Here is a 21,113-nt window from a genome sequence, read left to right as displayed (position 1 = left end):
GTCTTAAGGTTTTATAACCTGGCCTACTTGCTCTGCTTCATGACTGAGAATGCAATGTCCAGCTATTGATGGACACCAACTCCTGCCACCATGCGTTCCCCCAATATTGACGACATCTCTGTGGTACCATAAGCAAAACTATGTCTCTTTTTCCTTAAGTTGCTTGGATCAGGAATTTGGTTACTGTGTATAAAGTAATTAAGACAAAGGGCTTATTACATTGAGCAGTGTTAGTATGGGCAGCTATGTCTAAAGAGCTGGGAAAGGCATATCCCTGTAAATCTTGAATTCAGGATTTGACTGGTGGATCATTTACATTTCATGGAAATATGCACATTTCTATGGAGACAGGATTTGGAATAAATAATTAACATTTATTTACTGCAATATGACCAGGTACTTAAAAATATGAAACTTAAGTTCATGAGCAATATTTATGTATACCCAATGATTAAAAACACAAGCATTTTAAGAACTTTTCCTCTGAGTATAAAAGCCCTGAACTATAAATATTATTGTGAGAAATTTTGCTTTTTTTGTATTCTTATATTTAGTTTTCCATATCTTAAGGTGGCGTATCAGACACTTTATACTTATTTTCCCCAGAAACCCAATCCATTTGGGTCATCATAAATACAGTGTACATGTTATATATGTTTGGGTGGGTCTAAACATAATTATAAAATTGAGAATTCTACTTAAAAGCAACAAAATTAATATCTGTGAAGTGAGTTTGTGAGGCATCAACTGAGAACATTATGTATCTATCAATATGGCTTAACAGTAATCTAAAAGAGAGTGTTCCTGTAATTCCTTGTTATTATATAAGACTCAGTTGACACAGTTCTTGGAGTGAAAAAAAAAAACACTAACAATCACTGAAATTTAATTTTCCATTCATTTTCATTTAAATAAAAATAAATGTGTTATTGCATAATTTCATATTAACTTATTTTCACCTTCACTAATCTTGTACACAGTGGAATGAATAAAAATTGCTGATATGGAGAGAGCATAACAGAAAGCGGTGTGAATAGATGTCAGGACAATACTCACGACCAGGCAGAGTTTGTGTGGAAATCCAGTTGGAGGCTTTGCCATACCCAGCGTTGGTGCTAGCAGCCACGTGGAATCTATACCATCGAAACTTCTTTAATCCATGCACCGTTTCTACTGTTTGGTTTGCTTCATAGAGGTATTGAACTTTCTGATCTTCGATACATTCTTCAGGTTCCCATTCTCTGCACTTCCGAGCAAGAAGTTGAGTAGTTATCTTGTAATTTTGGAAGTATCCAAGGATAGTATCTGGTTTTATCCATGTCAGTGTTGCACTAGTTGACTGGACATTAGAAAAGGCTATGCTTGTGGGAACACTGGGAACTAGAAATTAAAGAGAAAAATTACAAAAATTACCATGGAGTTCAGTCATGTGATGGCAACACTAAGATCATTGTCTTAACATTTAATGAGCTGAATTTCATGTTGATTCTTTGTGGGCCATCATTTCAAAAAGGAAAAGGACAAGTGTTTTGATTAATTTCTACCTTGACTGCACAACATACTCTGAAATGGTTTACAGAAAAATACTCCGACTTTGCATAGAAAATTTAACTGATACAAAGATAATCAAACACTCACATCATCCTTAGAATTTCCCTAGATATGGTGTCTATTTTCTATTTATGGTTTATTCCTAAGAAAGATTTGTGTTTATTAAGTTTCTAGAGTGCAATAACCACATTCTTTATAGTGTAAGCTTTAATTAAAAACTGTTTAGAATAAACAAGCTCATTTAATGAATTTGTATAATTAATTGAACTTAACTTATATCATGTATAATAAAAATTGATGCTTTCTATAATGTCATCCAATACAGTGGCATTAATGTATAGAGTAAAGTAGCAATATATTGTCACAACTGTGTGTTCTTACGAGGAGCTCTACAACACTTTAGTTTGCTAACTGGGAACTGTCCATCAGACTCTACGCTCACTGTTAGGGAATCAGTATATACTAAAGCTCACTCTGTAAAGGAAATTTAATAAGAGCAAATTAGGGTTAAAACTATGAAAACTGAATGTAAAGAAGGTAGGAACCATTTTCAAGTATGCTTGCCCATGTGTACCTTCAATACCTTTATTAAAAGGATATAAAAAGAATGATAGTGATTTTCCAAAATTGCATGGCTCATGAAAATTATGACACTGTTCAACTTAAACACAAATTTAACAAATGTTCTATTAACCCACTTGTTACTAAATAGGTCACATTAGTAAAATATTTGATGAATATGTAAAGATCACTTACTGCTTTGGATAATATGTCAGGTGCCAAAACTATAATAAACAAGACGTAGATCTTTTCTAGGTGCAGTTTATATTAAAGAAGGGTATTTACAATAAAGGTACAAATAAGGTAAGGGCTGGAGAGAGGACCCCATGGTTACAGGAACTTGCTATTCCCATGGAAATCCCTGGTTTTCTTCCCAGCACCCACAGGTGGCTTACTACCTTCTTTGCAATCAGTTCCAGGAGATCTGGCACCCTCTCCTTGTCTTCACATGCACAAGAGACACAAGCAGTGCACATTCATGTACACAACACACACACACAAGCACACGCACGCACACACACACACACATGGAACAAAAGGCGACCACTGATGTAGGAAAAAGTAGGTAAGGGAGGAATGAAAGAAGGCTTCATAGACAATGACTTATCAAACAAAAAGACATTAAGTTCCCAATGAAGGGAAGGGAAGGAATTTTATAAACATTTCAAGGTGGAACATCTTTGGTGAAGGAAATGTTAATTAAAGTGCCTGTGAGGAGATGATGCTTCATCTCTTTGTAAAATAACGAGGAACAAGGACTGCCAGCAGGAGGGAAACCCTGATGCTGCAGACCAGATTGTGTACATGTGTAGAGTATTGTTATGGCTTTTGCATGAACACAGGAACCTCAGGCTCCCTCTGGTTTCCACATAACCACTACACAGGCTCAGGGGAGACAAGGAGGGGAAGGGGAAGTAATGAGCAGGCTTTGTACCACTGATGCAAAAGGCGGCAGTGGCCTGGACTCAGATGAGAGTGGAGGGGAAAAGAAGCTATCAGTCTTGAACTGGAGAAGGCAGGATTACCTCAACTGGGACTTGGAAGGTGTGAGAAAAGGAACAGGCATGAATGCTCCTAGGCCTTGTGACTGAGCAAGTTGAAAGGTAGGATCAAGTCAAAAGATGATAGCTCTGGGCAAGGAGGCAAGTTTGAATGAAAGAATGAGCATTTTTGAAAAAAAGCTTAATTTTATTTATTTTATTTTATTGATTATTTTATTTATTTACATTTCAAACGTTATCCGCCATCCCCGTTAAACCCGTTCTCCTTCCCCTGCTTCTATGAGGGTTCTCCCCCATTTGTTTACATTTCAAATGTTATCTCCCACCCCATCCCTGTCCTCTTTGCTTCTAAGCAGATGCACCCTCCCCAACCCACCACTCCCACCTCCAGCATCCCCCTTCTCTGGGGTATCAAGCCTCCACAGGACCAAGCACCTCCCCTCCCACTGATGTAACATCAGACAGCTTTCTGCTACATATGTAGCAAGTCCCTGCTGGCTCTGAGGGCTCCGCTAGTTGACCCTGATGTTCTTCCTATGGGGTTGCAATCCCCTTCAGTTCCTTCAGCCCTTCGTCTAACTCTTCCATTGGGGTGCACGGGCTCAGTCCTATGCAGATACCCACAGCCAACCATTGGACTAAGCCCAGGGACCCAAGAACGAGCTTTTATTTTTTTTTAAGTAAGGTAACTCTGAAATTGCTCTCAGATACTCAACGCAAAAGAGAAATGATAGATGGATATGTAAATGCGGAGTTCTGTGGAATGGCAGGGATGCTTGATGTCTTAAATTTTTGAATTATTCATAACACGTATCACTGAGAGCTGATGAAAAAATTTGACTTGGTTCTTAAATTTTTTACTAAATCATTTTCAGATAAGTTACTATCTATATATCGGTACTAAAATGTAGATAATAGAGGTTATGCACTATTGGAGAAGCATTATTACATTATTTAAAGTCACAGAATCTGCTTCAATTAATTTCAAACACCAATACTTAATACCAAATCTTATTGCATCAGGATATTACTTTAAAAATCATGTATACTAAATAAAATATTTGTTATGCTACTTATAACCTACTATGTTTCATCTTTACATATTATGAAAAACAAGTCATCAGAGAAAATATTCTGAAGAAATATATTATGAGAAATATATTATAACAAGCAGAATTGCTGAAAAGTTAGCAATCCCATTGCTTATTCCAGTGACTAATTTTAAACTGAGCTCACTTGACCATAGTATATATTTTTAAAACTTCTAACATAAAGTAGAGAAGTATAAATGTCTTGAGGGCTCAGGAGAATTTTCCAGAAAAGAGCCAGCATGTAGGACAGAATTTCTCAGGTTATAACAATGAAGATGTCACCATTGTTACATGGAGTTTGATCTAATTTTAATGACAATGAAACAGAAGAATTGCACAAGGGCTTGGGGACTTTTTAAGGGGCTCACAAATAACTTGCGTTGCAATGAAAAGCTACCAAAGAGTCACAGTGAGATACTCAGAAAGGACATTTTTAACAAGTGTAGCCCTGTACTTATCCCTGAGAAAACAAAAATTCACAGAACACTTGATTTGTCAAGGAAAGAAGTTCAAAGGTCATTGCAGGGGCAAGCTCTGAGTTCTTATTAATAATTTATTTATTTATTTGACTTCCCCTCCTTCCTCTCCTACAAGTCCTGCCCTCTTTCCTCACACCTCCCCCACCTCCTTTCCCTTTCTCCTTAGAAAAGGGTAGGCCTCCTTAGGGGTGGATGGAGGGAGGGAACTGAGTGGGAGAAGGGCTGGGAGGAGAATGGGAGTGATCTAGTGTGGGGAGGACTGAGAGAGAGATAATTGGGAGAGAGAACCAGAATGGGGGAGTGTAGGGAGACATCTCTGGGATGAGCTAGAAACACAGGTTAATAGAAACCCTCAGAAATCTATGAGGGTGATGCTAGAAAAGACTCTGAGCAATAGGAGTTACAGAACCTGAAATGACCACTTCCTATAACCAGAAAAGACTCCCAAGACACCAACCACCCCACAAAACCTTTACTACAAATTTGTTCTGTTTCCAAGATGTACAGGGATAAAGAGTGGACAGAAATTGAGGGAATGACCAACCAACGTCTGGCCCACCTTGAGACCCAAGCCCTGAGAGAGAGCCTACCCCTAATCCTATTAATGACATTTTGTTATACTTGCAGACAGGAGCCTAGTATAACTGTCATCTGAGAATCTTCCCCAGCAGCGGATGGAAACAGATGCAGAGACCCACAACCAAATATTAGACAGAGCTAGAATCCTGTGGAAGAAGGGAAGGAAGGATTGAAGGAGCCAAAGAGGTCAAGGACACACCAAGAAAACATGCAGAATCAACTAACCTGGGCCCATGGAGCCTCACAGAGACTGAACCACCCACCAACCATAGAGCATGCATGGGACAGACTTAGAACCCCTATACATATGTAACAAATGTGCGGTTTGGTCTCCATGTGGGTCCCTAACAACTAGAGCAGGGGCTGTCTGTGACCCCGTTGTCTACCTTTGGATCCCTTCCCCCTAACTAGACTCCCTTGTCTAGCCGCAACAGAAGAGGATACACCTGGTTCTACCCCAACATGATGTACCCAGGAAGGTTGATCTCTATGGAAGCTCTGATTTTTATCTCTGCATTGCTGCTTAAATCCGTAAGAGAAAGAAATGAATGGTAAATTGATTGACTTTTACAATTTGAAGGAAGCTTAGAAACAAGTGATCTTAGTCAACTTGCCTTGTAATAAATATACAAAGGTGTCTGCTGGAAAGAACCCAGGTATCCCTCAACAGAAGAATGGATGCAAAAAATGTGGTATATCTACACAATGGAGTACTATTCAGCCATTAGAAACAATGAATTCATGAAATTCTTAGGCAAATGGATGGAGCTAGAGAACATCATACTAAGTGAGGTAACCCTGACTCAAAAGGTGACTCATGGTATGCACTCACTAATAAGTGGATATTGACCTAGAAAACTGGAACACCCAAAACATAATCCACACATCAAATGAGGTACAAGAAGAAAGGAAGAGTGGCCCCTTGTTCTGGAAAGACTCAGTGAAGCAGTATTCGGCAAAACCAGAACAAGGAAGTGGGAAGGGGTAGGTGGGAGGACAGGGGGAGAGAAGGGGGCTTACGGGACTTTTGGGGAGTGGGGGGCTAGAAAAGGGGAAATCATTTGAAATGTAAATAAAAAATATATCGAATAAAAAGAAAAAGAAAAAAAAAGGTGTCTGCAAGATTGCTTACAAATAGGGCTTCCTGTTTTCCCAAACAAAGATCCAGGGATAAAAGGAGAGTAACACTGCTGCTTTAATTAACAGTCCACATCCATATATTTTAAAATAAAGGATATCCAGTAGACAGGACCATGAGTTCTTGAAAAGTAGAATAATTTCTTTGGTTGTTATAGACTAGTAAAGAGGAGAACTGAATTAAGAGATAGAGTGTTTAAACAGAAACACTAAAACAAAACACCTCTACTCTTGCCTCCCTAGAGAAGGGAGCCTCATTATAAATTCCATGACTTACCCCTCAGATATGATAGCTGACCAACCAAGAAACAGATTACTGGGGACTTCAAGCAAGTGAATTCTGCATTTCTGCCACAACTATGGGAACATAGACGAGGACTCTGAATTCCATTTGAAAATTATTGCCAATCTGAATTGAACTCCAGGAACTAAGCAGAGAATCAGACACAAAATGCCTGTATTTCTGATCCCAGCAATTTTAAATTAGTAGTCTGCATTGCTTTAAGCCACCATGATTGTGATAAGTTGTTATACAGTGGAAATTCAGCACCATTTTCTTCCACAAAATGATCAAATAGCAGGACAAAGAGAAATTCAAAATCTAAAGCAGGACTTTATTTTGTACAGAACCTCAAAAGAACTCTATTGGTTTGTATGGCATTTCTTATTCGGATCTGATAGCTACTTTCTCATAAGCATTCATTCATGTCTGCATTGAAAATGCACTCTAAAGTTTAGTCAATTTACTTCACCTTTTAACTCTACTATTCTATATAAAATATCCAGAAAGTAGAAAAGCCCAGAAGACCTCAGTCCTACACCAAGATCTACAAGCGACTGAGGTATGTGGAATATGTAAGAAATAGTCTTCTACGGGGAAAAGTACACTGATTGGTTATCGAATACCAAATGGTGCACTCTGAAATCATACATGTCACCAACATTATACATATTGAGAAGGTTATAGTTTGGAGCATATATATATATATATGCATGCATATAATAGCAATTAATGAAGAAAAGAGGCCATGACTTTGACAAAGAGCAAAGAAGCAAAAATGGGCTAAGGGCAGGGAGAAATCACCAAATTATATTATAATTTCAAAGCTAAAAATCTCTAGAAAAATTGCATCTTTACATATATCAATAAAATATTAAGTAATTATAAAATAAGACAAGCTACCATACACATAAAATATCATTGTAGATATTGGCTCATGTCTATCATGACCTAGGCTAGCCATATACTAAATATTTTTGAATACACAATTAACTGAATATATCCTATATGATGAGGTTTTATTTAGATGGCTTGAACAAGCTCTATTGCTGAGAGATGAGTTAGTAAGAGAGCAGACAATGAGAAGAAGCATGAATAAGATCAGGTTAGAGTAAGACCCAAAGGGAAAACAGAGCTTGGCGTATTGAAATCATTGGGTGTCCAAGAAGAAAGATGGGAAATGTGTGAAGCCTTCCAGACTGATTTTTTTTTTACTCGATGTATTCTTTATTTAAATTTCAAATGATTTACCATTTTCTGGGTCCCTACTCCCCGAAAGTCCCATAAGCCCTCTTCTCTCCCCCTGTTCCTCCATCAACTCCTCCCCACTTCCCTGTTCTGGTATTCCCCTATACTGTTGCATTGAGTCTTTCCAGAACCAGGGGCCATTCCTCTGTTCTTTTGGACATCATTTAATATGTGGATTATTTCTTGGGTATTCCAAGTTTCTAGGTTATTATCCACTTATCAGTGAGTGCATACCATGACTGATCTTTTGAGACTGGGTTACCTCACTTAGTATGATGTTCTCCAGCTCCATCCATTTGTCTACGAATTTCATGAATTCATAGTTTCTAATGGCTGAATAGTACTCCATTGTGTAAATATACCACATTTTTTTTATCCATTCCTCTGTTGAGGGACACCTGGGCTGTTTCCAGCTTCTGGCTACTCCAAATGGATCAAGGACCTCCACATAAAACCTGACACACTGAAACTAATAGAAAAGAAACTGGGGAAGAACCTTGAGGACATGGCCACAGGGGAAAATTTCCTGAATAGAACACCAATAGCTTATGCTCTAAGATCAAGAATTGACAAATGGGACCTCATAGAACTACAAAGTTTCTGTAAGGCAAAGGATACTGTCAAAAGGACGAAACGTCAACCAACAGATTGGGAAAGGATCTTCACCAACCCTAAATCTGACAGAGGGCTAATATCTAATATATACACAGAACTCAAGAAGGTAGAACCTAGAGAACCAAATAACCCCATTAAAAAGTGGGGTACTGAACTAAACAAAGATTTTTCACATGAAGAACTTTGGAGGGCTGAGAAACACCTTAAGAAATGTTCGACATCATTAATCATTGGGGAAATGCAAATCAAAACAACCCTGAGATTTCACCTCACACCAGTCAGAATGGCTAAGGTCAAAAACTCAGGAGACAGCAGGTGCTGGCGAGGATGTGGAGAAAGAGGAACACTCCTCCACTGCTGGTAGGATTGTAAGATGGTGCAACCACTTTGGAAATCAGTCTGGCAGCTCCTCAGAAAACTGGGCATGGCACTTCCAGAGGACCCTGCTATGCCACTCCTGGGCATATACCCAGAGGATTCTTCAGCATGTAATAAGGACACATGCTCCACTATGTTCATAGCAGCTTTCCAGATTGATTAAAGGTATTAGTTTTAGCCAAAGAACAATGAAGAGATAATACTTTTTGTTACAATTTTATTAAAATTTCCATTGCTCTTTGTCAGATTCATTGCCTGTTTTCCTTGGGAGCCAAGTACTATTGCCAAGACCCTTGTCTTTTAAGCTTACTACCAGATACTCTTCCCTTGCTCTATCTTTTCGTCCTAGGGTTTGTTAAAACACTGGAAGTGCAACCAACCAAGGAGGGTGAGCCAAGGCCCAGGTAACTGTGGCCTCCAGGGCAAGGAACTAAATATGTAAACTGGGAAGAGGACTCTGAAACACAAGTGAAAATGTACACTGAAGAGCATACACTAGTCAATGAACTAGAAAAGGCAGAGGACCTAGTCCTTTCTCATCTTTATTAGAAGGGCCAATAGCTATCTGTAGTGATAAGAGTCACATTTTCCTTCAATATTCAGGTATTAGAAAATGAGACCTCAATAACAAAACTTGACTCAGAATAAATATTTTGGTAAATTACTAGTTCACAGAATCTAGTATTCCAGAGAAGGGGATTTTAGACAGAGCCATATTTTTACCTGACAAAGACAAAGCCCAGATATGGGGTTTTCTTAGTTTGGGTATGGTGAACACATGGTCATATGCTGTAGACTGTTCTGTTGCAAACCATCAGACAGCCACATAGACTCAACATTGGGCAGTATGGGTACTCAGCATGCATTCATGAGAATAAATAATAACTTATTAAAATGGTACTTTAATCTTGACATGGCACCAAATATAGCACACACTTCTTTTTCTATTGAATGTAGAACTAGAAGTGATGAACTAGAAATGATCAGACCCCAAATAGACGCTACTCTGCACAGATAATGCTTCACATGGCAACTTCACAAATACTCATCTGCAACTATCAGTAACGCTCATTTATACCCAGTATCTTCACTTTTGATGAACCGTATATGGAACTGGACCATTTCAAGGCAGCCGCCCTATTGAATTACAGATGCAAAGAGGATTACACTCACTTTAGCATGGAGAATCAGATTTCCATTCCTTAAGAATGACGGAAAACCTCAAACTCTTTCTATCCACAGATGGTACTAATTTGAACACATCATGCCATGTTTCCTGGAGTAATCACACAGCTTGCTTAAATTTTCTAAACATGACTGAACTGTGATGAAGCAATCAACATTAATGGCAAAGGTATTTAGAAAATTACAGTTTTATTCATAAATTATTTGTATCAGTGAAAACATGTTTGTCACAGTTGAATTGAAGAGTCTATATAACTATGTAAAACTTGATACAGATTCAAATATTCCCTAGCCTTCAAGGACTAATTTACATTTTCTATTGAGAAGATGAAAGTACATACAAAATTTAATTATTATGTTAATTTATGAGTGTTGCTTTTTAAGAAGCCAGCCTCTTTTCCCAGATTCTCTTAGTAGTTTTGTTTAATTTCTTATCACCTGGTTAGGTACACTAATGTGCAAAACCAAGTTTTAAAACTTCTTTATTTTTAACCACATATTTTAGGTCTTTATGTATCTTAATAAATAGATGTCTACACTATCTGATAATTTTTATTTATTAAACATATTTATGAAAAATAAAAATCAACATAATTTTCACAGTTGCTTAAGAAACGTTTAGTCTCTAAAACTTTTATGTGATATGTATTAAACAGTGAGTTACAGAAGTATAACCACAGACAAATATCAGTGTGTTAAAACTAACATATATTACTCAATACTAAAATTAAAACTTTACATATCAAACTTCAGTATACCAAATATAAATTTTTCACTGACTTGAATTTAGTCAGTACCCTTCATTACATATTTATCTTGAATTTTGTAGTTTACAAGTCTAAATGCATAGGTTCATTTTTATATTCAATATATTTTATGTTTCTTATATACAATAACTCATTTTATAGAAACCATGTGAAAGGGTTGATAGAAACAAGTAAGTATTCCAGCAGCTTGAATATGGATAGCCACACATAAGTGGCAACAAAATGCTTTTCACAGGCTGGGAATCTTGTTAGATAGAAGAAAAATAATCATCATAAGGTCATATTAAAAACAGGACCATAAGGTGTGCTATTATTATTGAAATGCAGTGAAAGAATGGAAAAGGAGTTTAGATCATGACCACAGGTAATAAATAAAAGTCAACAGAAAATCATTGGTAAAGCATAGAATTAAAAAAAATATAATATATACTCTAACTGGTATTAATGAAAGGTAATTTTTAAAATAAGCATTTATTTTAATTTTATGTGTATGCTATTTGCCTGCATATATATATGTATGCCTGCATACACATATACATATATGGACATATGTTGTGTGCATGATGTGCCTGCAGAGCCCAGAAGAATACATAGGATATCTTAGAACCGGAGTTATAATTGGTTGTGGGCTCCTAGGTGGATGCTCAGAACTGAACCTGGATCTTCTACAGAATTAGTGAGTGCTCTTATTTGTTGAGGCATCTTTTCAGCTCACAAAATGTAAATTTAGGAGAAATCAATTATACATTGTATGTGTGAGATATAATACAGATCATGATGATAAAGAATAAGTATAAATAGCACCAAGGGCAAATAGAAAGTAATGTGATGATATATTTGGTAGAGAGAAAATTGAAATGCAATGAATTAAATGAACCCAGTGTTAGGTTAGTAGACAACACAGATATTGCTGAAATAAAGCATGAAATTGACTGTTATAAAAATAATTCAAAGATAAAATCAAGATCACAAGTCTTCATAACCATAAAGACAAAATAAGTGAACAAAAATGTAATCATCTCTGTCACTGAACTATAATTCAGTTACATATATACATATATCTTCTGCAGAATCATATAAAGAGGGTACTGTTTAGTGAACAATGTCTTTAACAAGAACTTTATCAGTAAATAACATGTTTAATTTGGCTTTATTACGTTCCTCAGTGTACATGGATGCAAAATATTTCCACTTAGTATTGTCTTAGTCAAATAACCATCTCTTAAGATCACACTTATAATAGCTATATATTGTTTAACTATTGGCAATAGTGATCAAATTTAAAAAGGGGTGGGGATTTGTAGGGATTTGTTTTGTTGAAGTACATAAATAAAATATTAGCATCATGTCTTTTCATATTGCTTTCACTACTTGTCATCCTGTAGAACAAATTCACTTCATCATGCTTGTCTGCTTGCTTTTGAAATATTGGGATAATTAGCACACATTTAACAAAATCTGCTATACAAACATGGTCCAGATAATACTACATAGTGAGAATAAAGACTCAGAACAGTAAGCCAAATTGAATCGGAAAGGGAACAGATAAAGTATCAACAATGAGAAAAGATTCACTAAAAAGTTTGCAGCATCTGTTTTAGTGCATGCATATATTTAGTACATGGGCATATTATGGTCCAGGATCCCATGGTATCTGGTTATAATACCTTTAGTCTTTTTAGTATTGTTGAACACTTGGCTATATTAAAATATACTCATAATATTTTTGAGAAGAAAGTCAGTTTTGGATAATAATAATAGAATAAAATGTCATCAAACATATTATATGTGGATGTAAAATAGTATGGTTTGTAGAATCATTAGCTTTTACAGCTCTATAATAAGCCATAGCATGAGAATATCTATTAAAATAGTAATTTTTGATACAAATTGCCTTAGTCAAATAATCATCTCTTAAGATGACACCTATAATAGCTATATATCATATAACTATTGACAATAGTGATCAAATTAGAAAGGGGTGGGGATTTTTAGGGATTTGTTTGGTTGAAGGTGAGTACATAAATAAAATATTAACATCATGTCTTTTCAGCAGAACTAGAGTTTTTTTGGAAGGAAAAGCTTTGGTGTGATAGAGGCTGTAAATCCAACTTGGGAAGTATCTGTGTGTGTATGAGCAATCGAATTATGATAGTGAATGAATGTTTTATACTTACAGTATCAGAGCAGCAGGTGATGAAGACTTGGGTGTTTTCTTATGTCAATTCTCAATGATCAGTTAAATAGAATAAGAAAATTACCAGAAGGAGCTTTGGTTAAACCATAATCCCTGGCCAACATTGATACCTACTGAATATTAGTATAACTAAGAGATAATTGGAAAAAGTTAATCCATGTATAATTGAATGAATGGAGTTCAAAAAGATGTGTGCCACAATACTAGTCCTAACTGAATAATTATTTAAATATTTTTCTGACTTTTGAGAACTCTATTTCTACAAAAAGAAACATTGATTAAAAGATGTACACAAAAAAATGCCTGACAAAGGTATAAACTATAAGAAAGTATTCATAATAGACAATTAAGAATTTGAAATCATCAGGAACCTGTGGAAAGATGGAGATGAGGAGAGGAGAAACAGTCAATAGAATCTCTAGCTACCAAAATATTTAGGAAAAATATATCTAGTAATATATACAAATACATGAAGATTATTAAAATGTATTCTAAGTACCAATGACCAGGTTCATTGTGATATTCTACACAAAATACTTTGTGTGGTTAAAATTATCATTAGATCATATATATAGGTGATAAACATATACCTGCAAAAATAATTTTGGAAAGATCTCAGACTAATATAAATATATTATAGTCTCTATGCTGGATAACTTTAGAAAACTCTGATCTGACCATTGTTTTATCAAGTTTATTCACTTACAGATGAGATGTTTGAGTAATCTAAACTAAGGGATATGTAAAAGTAGACACCATTGTTTAAGCCTATTAAAATATAATTTAAAACAAGTTTGGATAGAGATCCCATGCATGTGTCAATAACACTTCTCACAGAAGCCATAAGGTTATGAAATAAAAATTCTAGTACCAGGCTGGAGAGATAGATTAGTGGTTAAGCGTACTGTTCCCTTTTCCACAGGACCCAGATTCAATCCCCGCACCCACATGGTGGCTCACAGCTGTTTATAACTCCAGTTTCAGGGCATCTGATGCGCTCTTCTACTCTGTAGCATTCTAAGTTCATGTGAGATAGAAAAGCTCACACAACTACAAACATATTTAAATAAAAGAGGAGAACATCCTAGTACCAAGAATGTAATACCTCCCCATGAGTTGTTTGTCTAAAATCTACAGAGGCTTTCAAACAATACAGAATATGCCCATTGTTCTTAATTGCCCACCATAACTAGATGTTAAGACCCTGTTTCTGAAAGTACTGCAAGCTTTGGTTGCCAGGCAGAGAGAAGCCATGCTAGAACTGAACTAGAAGTGTCATTCATCCTGCTAGCATGGGTGTGGCCAGAAGGTGAATTGAAGATGGAACAGAGGAGCAAGTGATACAAGTTGTAGACCCCATGAACTACTATAAGGACATGATGATTATACAGTAATGAAGGGTTATTTTTATGATTTCCTAAATATTTCACGTAAGTCAAGATGTGCCTGATCCTGTAAGTACAGTCAGAAATACCATGGGTTGGGACATCATGGACTCTAGGATGTCCTATTTGCTGAAGATTAGCAAAAGTACAACAAAAAGTAAATTGTAAAAATTTATGTTAATATTCATAGACAAATACCACTCTCAGCATTAATCAGAGAAGCGTCACTTTAGAGACTCATGGCTGTTGAAAACAAATACAATAAATGAAAGTTTAGTGCTCAGCCCTACATGGACATTTCTACTAACCTTTGTTAGGCTTGGGGAACACTGAAGAAGAGAAAAGGGAAAATGAAATAGCCAAATGATAGGGAGAAGAAATAATAAAAAATGTTAGCTTCAGGGCATTATGTCGCCATTATAAACTTGATTTTATAACGGCCGTGGTTGCCTGAACTGGGCAAGAAGAAGACAGATCCTGTTAATAGACATCCATGGATCAGTAAGGAGTTCATAAGTCCAACTTTTACCCTGCTTCACTATTGACAATTGATGGATTCTGTAAGAGAGACAGTCATCGCCTTCTGTTGTGTACCAAGCAGGCTGAGTTCACCAGGTTCCACTGGACAGTTTCAAAAACATAAGGTTATCCTTACTGAAAGCATAAGTTCAAATGAAGTTATATCACTTGGGGTAGCAATAATTACCTGAAGAGCCCTAGACTATCATAAAAAATCCCCACCGGGCAGATATAGGAATTCTCCTTTATAGTTCTTCTGGTCAAGGAAAACTAAGACACCTCTTTATCAATACAGACTACTATCTTTGCCCACAGCTGCTATACAGAACTTAAAAATAAGACTATTGCTAAATATGTCATACAAATCTATGTTGTCTTATCATTACAGAAAAATACATAGCTATAAAGGATAATTAGAAAATACCAATGGTGAAAGTAATGTTCTAAATTTTATCATAAGCAGGCAGCTAAAGTAATTCCATTAAATTGATAATGAAGAAAATCAAAGAGTCCACAAATAAAGCACAAAATAATGTTTCTTACTAAAGGAAACATTAATTCAAAGTATGATTATTTAAAGAAAAATATATGAGCTCATAAACTATTAACATATATGAAGAGGAAACAAATAGCTGAAGTCACAAGTAAAAGCAGGGGTAGCTTTACTTATGCAAAAAATTACTAAAAAATTAATATTATATCTCAGAATGAACCAGCTCAACTTCTTGAAAAGGTATCTACAAAAATTGATGTGAAAAACATGAATAGTCCTACCCAACTATAATGTATATGAACCACAGCAACAACCAGCATTACACAATAACTCTAAAGGTACAAGAGTGGCATGTATACCTTGAGAGTAACCAACAGCTCTTTAATTGAACTTGCAAGCTGCTTAATAAGAGAGAAATCAGAAACTAGGTATCCTGAGACTGGATACCTAGTCAACTCCCTAGAGCTAATGGAGTCTGTGATGGATGTTGGCAGAAAACCTCCAACTACCACTTTACTAAACCAGCACAGTCTATACCTAGCATTCTAAATAGTTATTCTCAGACCCACAGATAACTGTAGCTCTCACACCTCATCAAGGAAGTTTCTCATTTTAACAGACACTACAAGAAAAACTACAACTGATTAAAATGCAGAGTTTCAAAGTTAAGTCCCAACAAATCCATCTATAGCAAAACTCTTGCCCCTGAGGGAAAAGAAATGGAAAAAGAGGAAAAGAAAGCAAAGAGAGCGGTACACTGGTGGTGTTCAAAGGAGATAAAATAATATATTATAACCACCCCAAATCATCTCTAACAAAGAAAATCAGCCTACCAAGTGAGAAGTAATATTTGTTGAACATAAATCCTGGCTTGGACCTTAAATGTTCTCCAAAAGGTCCATATTCTAAGGACATGATCTCCAGCCTGTACTGCTACAGGAAGGCGACCATAAGCCATTACAGATATGTCCTGGAGGTGGACACTGGGACTCAACCTTTAGCTTTCTGGCTTTGCTTTTTGGTAGCCATGAGGTAAGTTGCATATTCCCTTCTTTGATCTTCTTCCTAACCATAGGCCAAAAGCAAGGTATAAAAGCACTAATGGACTGAAACCCTTTAAAACATGAGGCAAAATAAAGTCTTATTCTTTAAGTTATTCAATTCAGGTATTCCCCCCCCCCAGTGACAAATAGCTAACTAGCAAAAAAAAATTATATCCAACATATGCAAGGATCTCCTGTAAATTTATGTTTAAAACATTAAGCACTTGAAGTTAAATAACATCTATTAAAGACTTGAATAGAAACCGCAAGAAAAGAGATAAGATAGCATTCCTGTTACTTATTCCAATATTCTTCAATTCCGGTTGCTAGAGTTTAGTGTCTTTCCTTCCATGGCTGCATTTAAATTTCTTGCAATGATATAGTGATTGTGAATAATTATGTAAAATAAAAATATCCTTGTTGGCTCTCTCATCATGAAATATTTACTTAAATAACAGATCAATGAGAAATTTAGTAACCAATCATATACCTTTACTTCATTTATTGTTCATTATGTATTTATTTTAGTTCAGACATACGCAAAGAATTACAGAGTTATGTAATTTCCTTGTCTCGTTACAATAAGTTCCTGTGGCATAAGAGGTCAGACAGTGTGGTGGCAAAGCAGTGTAGGGACGATAGTGGAAGTAAATGAGATTGAATGGTGAATGGAGTTTTTGAAGAAATGATTGACTAAGGAATGTTTACACGCTGTTCCACAGGAACTTTAGATGGGCAACCAGAGCAACCATTGTTGCTCAAACTGGACATACATGAGGGCAGTGGCTGTATTGAAAAAAATATAGGATGGTGACATATAGAAAATAATACTCCCAAAAAAGCCTTACAGTTAAAGGAGACATTTCAACAAAAGTTCAAAGAATAAAATGTTGTAAGGTAATCCAAACTTAGAAAACACAGAAAACATCCTACTTACATATCTATAAAAATGAGGGGGAAAGCCACTCTTGATGAGTTTTTGCAAAGAAATAAAACAGAAATTTATGCCAGTTTTGGTATGCTATGACTTAATCTCAGGACTGGGCATGTTGGGGCAGAGGTGTCATGAATACACAGTTGACTGACTACAAACTGAAGTTCTGTCCCAGATACAACTGAAAAATTAGTAAAATACTTTTTTAAGTGATAACTATTATTTTTAGAAAGACTATAAACTAATATTTATATTTATGTATTTATAATTGGTAGTGGGATGGTTTAAATAACTGTCCACTATAGGCTCAAATACTTGAATACTTATCCCAGGTGGCAGTGGTGTTTGGGGAGGTTGAAGAGGAACAGGCTTGCTGGAATAAGTGTGTCACTGGAAGTCGGATTTGAGCAATTAAAGCCTTGCTCCTCTTCAGGTTCACCCGCTCTGCTTCCTGCTCACATATGCACATGTGTGCACTTGCTTTCTTGTCTTCATGCCTCCCGTGTGAGTGACTCTCTCACTCTGTAACCATAAGTTCAAATAAGTTCTTCCTTCTCTATGTTGTCTTGGATCTGGTTTATTATCATAGTAACAGAAAACCAACAAATACAGACAATTACAAGTATTGTATCAAACACACTGAAGATCAAAGGTCAATTAAAGGTCACCTACTAAGGTTGCTTTACTGGAGGCCAGGAAGGTCTTTAATCTTAGCACCCTGAAGCAGAGCAAAGTGGATTTCTGTGAGGTCAAGACTAGCTCAGTCTACACAGTGAATTCCATGCCATCCATAGTTATATAGTAAGGAATATGTCCCTTCTCCCACAGCATTGAGCTTGACTTCTCAGCTCCCACCCTTCCGCTGGTGTTACCCAGCCTATTCAAGCTGCGACATTCCTGGCTGGCAGCCACCACCCTTCCCCTGGTGTTATCTCTGGCCCTTGTTCCATTGAGAACAATACAGCCACTTTCACCTTGACAACCAAGGCTACCTCAGGGCAGTCTCACCTGGAGACCAGCAGAGACCTGTGTGACTGGAAGCAGGCAACCCGCTGAGAAGAAGAACCAAGGAATTCGGGCCATTGGGGGGGGGGGCAGGGTTGTTTTCTAAAGACTATATATATTGGCTAAATAATAGTAAAGTCAGTCTTGATCAGCAAAATATCGTCTTGACTCAATTCTCTTTCGTCGCCTTCTTGTTTATCCCCAGAATTCTCTTCCAGGTCTCCAGTTCACATGTGGCCATGGGCGGCTACAGAAATATATAGTAAAAGCGATATAGTAGGACTTTGTTTTTGTTAAAGATTATTATGAACTCACAGTAGCTTGCAAAAAATGACTTCTCATATGTAAATATAATAACTATATAATAACTCCATGAAAGTACAAAAATTTATTCATGACACGAAGTTCCTAATAACTTGGGTATCATAGATTATGGGATGTTTCTATGATAGAAAAGAATTTAAGAATTAAAAATGTTGGGCTGGTGAGATGGCTCAGTGGTTAAGAGCACTGACTGCTCTTCCGAAGGTCCTGAGTTCAAATCCCAGCAACCACATGGTGGCTCACAACGATGCTTAATGAGATATGATGCCCTCTTCTGGTGTGTCTAAAGACAGCTACAGTGTACTTACATATAATAATAAATAAATATTTTAAAAAAAGAATTAAAAATGTTACTGAGATCATGACAATATATATCTCTAATTGGCATTGGAGGGATTAGGGTAGACATGAAAGAGCGCACACAGCTTAGAGTTAGTCTATATAAATGGATGTGAGGACAGGGGTTCCCATAGGGAGTAGGTACATATGAGGTAATTCCATGGAAGAAGAACTTAGTCTAAATGTTGACTGGATTTAGTAAACTGATGGGTATTTGAAACTTTAAAAACTCACTGAACTTTTGCAACTAAACTTTGTGTATGTAAACTACATGCATATAATCATAAACTACTATAAAACAAAAAAAGCTCTTTTATAAAAGTTGAGTGAAAATACTCACTCTGTTTTTATTTTAAAGTTGTATATTTTATTAGATATATTCTTTATTTACATTTCAAATGATTTCCCCTTTCCTGGACCCCCCACCCCTGAAAGTTCCATAAGCCATCTCCCCTCCCCCCTTTCCCCAATCAACCCTCATGCTTCCCTGTCCTGGCATTCCCCTATACTGCTGCATCGAGCCTTTTCAGGACCAGGAGCCTTTCCTCCCTTTGATGTCCAACAAGGCGATCTTCTGCTGCATATGCATCTGGAGCCATTTCCTAGATAGATACTAAATACCAAAGTGAAATCAGGATCAGATAGACTATCTAAATGGTCCTATAACCCCTAAAGAAATAGAGGCAATCATTGAAAGTCTCCCACCAATAAAAGCACAGGACCAGATGGTTTTAGTGCAGAATTCTATCAGCCCTTCAAAGAAGACGTAATACCAATACCCTTCAAACTATTCCACAAACTAGAAACATAAGTAACATTATCCAACTCATTCTATGAAGCCACAGTTATGCTGATACCAAAACCACACAAAGATCCAACAAAGAAAGAGAACTTCAGACCAATTTCCCTTATGAATATCAATGCAAAAATACTCAATAAAATTCTTGCCAACCAAATCCAAGAAACATCAAAACAATCATTCACCATGATCAAGTAGGCTTCATCCCAGGGAAGCAGGGATGGTTCAGGATATGGAAATCCATCAGTGTAATCCACTACATAAACAAACTCAAAGGAAAAAACAACATGATCATTTCATTAGATGCTGGAAAAGCATTTGACAAAATTCAGCATTCTTTCATGTTAAAATTTTTGGAAAGAATAGGAATTCAAGGCCCATACCTAAACATAGTAAAAGCAATATACATCAAACTGGTAGCCAACATCAAACTAAATGGAGAGAAAATTGAAGCAACCCTGCTAAAATCAGGGACTAGACAAGGCTGCCCTCTCTCTCCATATTTATTCAATATAGTACTTGAAGTTCTATCTAGAGCAATTAGACAACAAAAGGAGGTCAAAGGGATACAAATTGGAAAGGAAAAAGTCAAACTATCACTATTGGCAGATGATATGATACTATACTTAAGCAACCCAAAAAACTCCACCAAGGAACTCCACCAGCTGCTAAACAACTTCAGCAAAATGACTGGATATAAAGTTAACTTGAACAAATCAGTAGCCTTCCTATACTCAAAGGATAAAGAGGCTGACAAAGAAATTAGGGAAACAACACCCTTCACAATAGTCACAAACAATATAAAGTATCTTGGTGTGACTCTAAACACACAAGACAGCTCTTAGGCATCACGGCTTATGCATTTAATTAGTAAAAGCATAACATCTTAAAGATAAACTTCATGGCCTGACACTATTACTGATGCTATGGTATGCTTATAAACAGGAGCCTGGCATGACTGCCCTCCAAAAGGCCCAACAAGCAGTGGAAAGAGTCAGATGTAGATTCTTACACCCGACCAATGGACAGAAGTTGGTGACCTCTGTGGTTGAATTAGGGAAAAGCTGGAAGAAGCTGAGGAGGAGTATGACCCTATAGGAAAACCAGCAGTCTCAATCAACCTGGACCCCTGAGATTGCTCAGACACTAAGCCGCCAACCAGGTGGCATATACCAGCTGATATGAGGCCCCAACACATATACA

The 21,113-nt window shown here is 36.6% G+C and overlaps 1 protein-coding gene across 1 annotated transcript in view; it reads right to left on the bottom strand.

Annotated features, from left to right (window-relative positions):
* The window catches only part of Ptprq (protein tyrosine phosphatase receptor type Q), a 205,250-nt gene that overhangs the window by 80,888 nt on the left and 103,249 nt on the right, over nucleotides 1-21,113 (bottom strand). Inside the window, exon 26 of the mRNA XM_052165264.1 lies at nucleotides 1,057-1,380. Within this exon, the coding sequence (XP_052021224.1) occupies nucleotides 1,057-1,380 (324 nt within the window). The remainder of the gene's footprint in view (nucleotides 1-1,056; nucleotides 1,381-21,113) is intronic.

The sequence above is a fragment of the Apodemus sylvaticus genome, chromosome 20, assembly GCF_947179515.1.
Source record: "Apodemus sylvaticus chromosome 20, mApoSyl1.1, whole genome shotgun sequence".
Classification (NCBI taxonomy): domain Eukaryota; kingdom Metazoa; phylum Chordata; class Mammalia; order Rodentia; family Muridae; genus Apodemus; species Apodemus sylvaticus.
This window is presented reverse-complemented; position numbering and strand designations above follow the sequence as displayed.